Here is a 6,818-nt window from a genome sequence, read left to right on the forward strand (position 1 = left end):
AGCATCAAGCATTAGTTTAATCAGTGTTGACAACTTCCATGATTTTATTGAGTCTAATCAATCTGAGGCAGCCTGATTTCAGTTGTGAGATGGTGTAATGAGCTATTTTGTTTATTTTAAAAAAATTAGACCTGCAAATTACATGGAAAATCTTAAAAGTGCAATCTGCACATATGGTAAAAATGAAAAAGCCAGAAGGTAAATAAAGCCACTAGGTTTATAATTTTAGGAGATCTGACTCATGAATTTTGAACTCCTGGTTTGGCAGTATGAAATTACAGTGCCCTATATTCTGCTGCTCTAACTATTTCCATAGTACTGATCACACATTTGTGTAATTTGCCAAAAAACACGTTATACAAATTTGCAGAACTTTATTTGTTAGTCACAAAAACAAAGGAGCACTTACATAAGTAAGATGATGTCTTGTGGCTGCACTTTAAATTAACAAGGAGCAGCTGTGCACAAAACCTGGAGGTATATAAACACAAAGTAAGTTACATAGCTCCCCCACATACACTATGATTTTTAATGCAACACTTTGTTAGAAGAATCTTGTCATTTTATATGCTGGTAGTTCTTGTGTGAATTCCACGTAGCAGACTTACATTCACAAATAAAAACAAGATGAAGAATTTCAGTGGTGAAAAGGAATTGTGACAAAGTATTACTAGATCTTTGAACAGCAGTTGCTTAGACTTTTCTGAACTGATTGCTGTATTATGAAATAATCCATTCTCACTGACACAATCTGATCTATGCAATTTTTGGGATAGTTTTACAAGTGAAATGGGTATTAGGGAAATGGATACCAGAATTTAAGGTCTAAGGTCTTCTGACTGCCAAACCTGAAAAAGTCATTCATTGCATTTCAACTTTATCTTAATGATCCAAGTGGCTGATGTCTGATTGAACTGTAACTTGGGTTCAGTCCTATTTTTATACTCCATTATGAAACGGGGGGGGGGAATCTTCCTTTTATCATGATAAAGATAAGAGTTGAGTTCTCAGTTCTGCTCCAGATACTGAGCTCTTGCTTCACTGAAGAAATCTAAATATCATCTTCATTTCTGGCTGGGCGGTGTAATGGAGAATAGCCTACAGCATATTACATAACTCTGCTAAACAGGAAACATGGGTGCATAATCAATCCTAAACACAAATAAATGGATCAGAAAGAGGCCTGCCACTGCCAGAGGTGCCAAATTGCTGCTCTGGAAGTTGCTGTGAAAATATGGCTTACAGATTCAGGATGAGGGAATAACAGCCAATGTTTTGTTAAAGGAGAAATCAGACTTGTGCTGAAGTCCTCCCCATAAAGCTCACTCTTTAATTTCTAAACCAGTTGGTTTGGCTCACCTGTACCATGATTGCATATGAAGCAACATAAAAGGGAATCATGTGGCTCTTCCCATATGAGAGGATGACTACATGGATGAGTTGGTTCACAAACTGCTGACAAAAAGCAGGTTGGTAATAGCTCTGCTGAGAAGAGAAAATACATCTAATGAGGTTTTGGAGGTTGCTCCCTCTTGTTAGACTGGACTTTCTCTAAGGACATCAGTAAGAGATGATGGCAAGAACGTCCTGTGAACTTCTGACTGAAGAGGAATGAAAGTTAAAAAGCAGCTGGGACCTAGACATATCATTGTGCAGAAGAAAACAGCACCTGTGTGCCCAGCTGGAAAAGAAATACTTCTGCAACAACAGGCTAAACAGCCTCAATCCAGAGACCTTTAGATTTTTCCTTAGGATGTCTCTTTACACCAGTAGCACTAAAATGGTGGCTCATGTTCCTCCAAGATCTTTTCTCCAGATTTACTACAGCAAAACAACTCCAATGATGAAATAAACAGGACTGAGAATACTCTCACCCTGAGTACTCTCAGGGTGAGCAGTAATCCAGTCAATGCAAACACCTCTTTAGCAGGTTACCAGCACATGTGGGTATCAGCACAACCATATCACACTAGGTATTGGGTCAAGGAAACAGCAAACAAGTTTTGTCTGGAGCTGTTGTATATATTTTGTGCCTGGGCTGATAAAACATATAGCTAAAAGCTTTGGGCCAAATAAAGGAAATGTCACTTCTAAATGGATAAACCTTGTTCAATCACAGCTATAGTTAAATGAGACATCAGATTAATTTTGTTGCAAAGACACTTTATTGTGTTAATCAATACTGTGTTATTTCCTACTCCACTTGTTCTCTCCATCTACTGTTTCCATAAATATGTTTTTGAGGCAGGAGTCTTCTTTTTACTCTGGAATAACAGGGTCTGAGTTTGTACTGCAGCTATTAAAACAGGTTTCTTGTGCATTATTAGTGTTCCTAAGGGACAGTCCTCACAAGGATACAAATAATAAACAACATCAACTTTTCAGCTGAAACAGAATTTATTATCCACCTCTCTTTGTATTGCTCTGGCATTTCTCCCTGTCCCACATAATACAATCCACTGAATGAAGTGGCAGTGAATTACAGGAAGAGATGGTTCAGTGATGAATCAGTCACTGGTCTAACTACAAGAGAAACCGACACCCTTCCCATCAAAGAAATATGCACACAGGATATACAGAGCAGCTCCTGTAGGCAGAGACAGCTGATGGTTCCCATTTTCCAGTGACTTCTTTTGGATTGCTCCAAGGTCAGAACCCATGCTAAGAAAAAAAAAAAAAAAAAAGACCAGGATCCACGGATGACTAATAATTATTTAAGCACGCACAATATGTATGGTCAGAAATCCAGGCTCTTCCATCACAAAATTACACACATAATGCACAGAAGAGGTGGAGTTCTCATATTTTGCAAAAAAGGCTTTGAAAAATGCACTAATGGAAACAAGGATGTTTTTGAACAGGAGTTAAATAATTGTGTGAATACAAATCACTCTGGGAAAAGCTGTAACACGTTCTCTGTGAGGCCAGATACTGCTGAAGGCTGGGTCAAAACTTGTGAGAGAGGATTTAAGCATACAGTGACATTAATCCTTCTCTCACACAACTCCTGAAGTCTATGGATAGCAAACTTTTAGCAACACTTTAAAAGGAGCTGAAAAGGAGCTACTCACTAAGACTCAGTATTAAAAAAAAAAAGAAATCTCAGGATGGTGTTGTGCCCTCCTTACTAGAACTGGAATATTTTGAAGTGTTTGTCTCAGAGTACGGAGGCATAATTTGGAGAAACCACAGCGGATTTTCATGTTTAATATATTTTCATCAAAGCACTTTCCTACCTCCGAGTTAATAGCTCCATAGCTTTTGCTAAACGTAGGCGTGACGACATCTCACATTAGCACAACAGACAAGAATGTGGAGGCGGTTCAAGAATGGTCACCACGCAGGAACACGCAGCAACAGGGCCCCCAGAGCCCCACCGGAGCCATTCCCTGAGCTCGGGTGCCGGGGCAGGAGGGGACAGCCCGGTGCCATTCCCTCAGTTCTGAGGGGGGACAGGACGAGAGAAGCCGGTGCCACTCCCCGAGTTTGGGTACCGGGACAGACACAGGGCGGGGGTGTTGTCATGCGGCCAAGTTCGGGCGAAATAAGGCTAAACGCGGGCTCGGCGGAACTTTCCCTCAGGCACTTTCCCTCAGCGGGAGGGCGCGGAGCGGTCTGAGGGGAGGCGTTCCGCCATGACAGTGCGGGGGTCGCCGCGGCGGGTGAGGGGGGGCGGCCGTTCCACCCTTACGATCCGGGTGGAGGCTGAAGGGAGGTGTGTGTCTGTGTCAGGGAGGGAGAGCGAAATTTCTGCCTCCCTGCGACCAAATAAGGGCAAATTCCCCAGTGCTGGGCTGAGCGCTCAGGAATTACAAACACCGCACGGCGCGAGCGGCCACGAACCAAGAGCCCCCCCCACACCCCGCGGGTCGGCGCGGGCTGAGCGCGGGGGCGTCCCTTAGCGACCGCACAGCCCCACCCCGCCGGCCCGCCCCGGCCTGCCATTGGACAGCGCTGCTGTCAATCCCCGGCATAACGTCATGTCAGCTGGAACTTTCTAGCTGAGGCTCGCGCCGGGGGCGGGGCGATGGGTCACCACGGGCGCGGATTGGCTGAGCGCGACGGCGCACGAGAAAAACCCGGAAGAATCGCGGCCCCCGAGGGGCGGGCTGACGGGTACGCGCTCGCAGTTCTGATTGGCCACAGCGTTGGGGGCGGGCACTCCCCGGCGGCTCGCGGGGGCGATTGGCTAAACGACTGTTCGAGGGGCGTCCGGATTGGCCGTCAGGGTTCTGGCAGGTTCCAGAAGCGGCAGCGGCGGGTATAAAACGGGCGGCGGCGGCGCGAGCTGGGCATATCGCGCCGCGGCGGCAGCTGGAGCGGGCGGGGTGGACAAGGGCGAGCAGCACCACAAACAGCCGACACCATGTCTGCCAAGGGGCCGGCGATCGGCATCGACCTGGGCACCACGTACTCTTGCGTGGGTGTCTTCCAGCACGGCAAGGTGGAGATCATCGCCAACGATCAGGGTAACCGCACCACACCCAGCTATGTGGCGTTCACCGATACGGAGCGGCTCATCGGGGATGCTGCCAAGAACCAGGTAGCAATGAACCCCACCAACACCATCTTTGATGCCAAACGCCTCATCGGCCGCAAGTATGATGACCCCACGGTGCAGTCAGACATGAAGCACTGGCCTTTCCGTGTGGTGAATGAGGGAGGCAAGCCCAAGGTGCAGGTGGAGTACAAGGGGGAGATGAAGACCTTCTTCCCGGAGGAGATCAGCTCCATGGTGCTCACCAAGATGAAGGAGATTGCTGAGGCCTATCTGGGGTGCAAGGTGCAGAATGCTGTCATCACAGTGCCGGCGTACTTCAATGACTCCCAGCGCCAGGCCACCAAGGACGCCGGCACCATCACAGGCCTCAATGTGATGCGTATCATCAACGAGCCCACTGCAGCTGCTATCGCTTACGGCCTGGACAAGAAAGGAACCCGGGCTGGAGAGAAGAACGTGCTCATCTTTGACCTGGGAGGAGGCACTTTCGATGTGTCCATCCTTACCATCGAGGACGGGATTTTTGAGGTAAAGTCCACGGCTGGTGACACCCATTTGGGTGGGGAGGACTTTGACAACCGCATGGTGAACCACTTTGTGGAAGAATTCAAGCGCAAGCACAAGCGTGACATTGCTGGCAACAAACGAGCAGTGAGGCGGCTGCGCACAGCTTGTGAGAGGGCAAAGCGCACCCTCAGCTCCTCCACACAGGCCAGCATTGAGATTGACTCTCTGTTTGAGGGCATTGACTTCTACACCTCCATTACTCGTGCCCGTTTTGAGGAGCTCAATGCTGACCTTTTCCGTGGCACCCTGGAGCCGGTGGAGAAGGCTCTGCGTGATGCCAAGCTCGACAAGGGCCAGATCCAGGAGATTGTGCTGGTGGGTGGCTCTACCCGGATCCCCAAGATCCAGAAGCTGCTGCAGGATTTCTTCAATGGCAAAGAGCTCAACAAGAGCATCAACCCCGATGAGGCTGTGGCTTACGGTGCTGCCGTACAAGCAGCTATCCTCATGGGAGACAAGTCTGAGAACGTGCAGGATCTGCTGCTGCTGGATGTCACCCCTCTGTCCCTGGGCATCGAGACAGCTGGAGGAGTGATGACTGCTCTCATCAAGCGCAACACCACCATCCCCACCAAACAAACTCAGACCTTCACCACCTACTCAGACAACCAGAGCAGCGTCCTGGTCCAGGTGTACGAGGGTGAAAGAGCTATGACAAGGGATAACAACTTGCTGGGCAAATTTGACCTAACAGGCATCCCCCCAGCACCCAGGGGAGTCCCCCAGATCGAGGTCACTTTTGACATCGATGCCAATGGTATCCTGAACGTCAGTGCTGTGGACAAGAGCACGGGTAAGGAGAACAAGATCACCATCACCAATGACAAGGGTCGCCTCAGCAAGGACGACATTGACCGTATGGTGCAAGAAGCAGAGAAGTACAAAGCAGAAGATGAAGCTAACCGGGATCGGGTGGCAGCTAAGAACTCCCTCGAGTCCTACACTTACAACATGAAGCAGACAGTGGAGGATGATAAACTGAAGGGCAAGATCAGTGACCAGGACAAGCAGAAAGTGCTCGACAAGTGCAAGGAGGTGGTGTCTTGGCTCGACCGCAACCAGATGGCTGAGAAGGAAGAGTATGAGCACAAGCAGAAAGAGCTGGAGAAACTCTGCAACCCGATCGTCACAAAATTGTACCGGGGAGATGGAGGGGCCGGGGCGGGCGGCTCCGGCGGCCCCACCATCGAAGAAGTAGATTAAAGAGGACTGAAGTAAAGACTGGTTTATGGACAGTCACTCCATTCTTTGCTTTGTTTTTTTTCTAACGTTTAAAGAAAACGTTCTTGCCGATAACAGAGTTTATTCTGTTGGGTGTGTATAAAGGCAGATCTGTCAGCTTGGTTTTGATAAGAGGGAAGGCACGTCCTGCTTTATAAGGTTAGTAATAGACAAATGTTGTTAATTCAGATACAGCTGTTTGTATTCTGGATGTTTGTCTCTGTCTCTTCTAAAGTAACCACTTGACTGTTGCAGTTGACAAGTTTCAAGTTATGCATGAAAACCTTTACAAAAGATGAAAAAAAAAATTTGCCAAATTTGGCTTCTGGAAATTTTGGTAATAAATAAAATGTTTTAAAAGCATAAATCTATCCTTTCTCTTCTCTCTGTGAAGGGGCAGTAGTGGGGTGGTGATGGTGGAGGGCAGTGGGGGGGTGCGGTGAGGCAGACCTTTCTGCCGGTGTCTAGCTCTGGGTGGTGACAGCAGTGGAGCGGGGGGTGTTGGGCTCCGGAGGGGTGCCTGATCTCC

At 48.0% G+C, this 6,818-nt stretch overlaps 1 protein-coding gene across 1 annotated transcript; it reads left to right on the forward strand.

Annotated features, from left to right (window-relative positions):
* The first annotated feature begins 4,314 nt into the window (after positions 1–4,314).
* On the forward strand, positions 4,315–6,605 carry HSPA2 (heat shock protein family A (Hsp70) member 2). Its single transcript, XM_084207467.1, has one exon. It carries the CDS (start codon positions 4,367–4,369, stop codon positions 6,269–6,271), a length of 1,905 nt encoding a protein of 634 aa, XP_084063593.1. The 5' UTR covers positions 4,315–4,366; the 3' UTR covers positions 6,272–6,605.
* Positions 6,606–6,818: the final 213 nt, after the last annotated feature.

Source organism: Fringilla coelebs (genome assembly GCF_963513975.1).
Source record: "Fringilla coelebs genome assembly, chromosome: 6".
Lineage (NCBI taxonomy): Eukaryota > Metazoa > Chordata > Aves > Passeriformes > Fringillidae > Fringilla > Fringilla coelebs.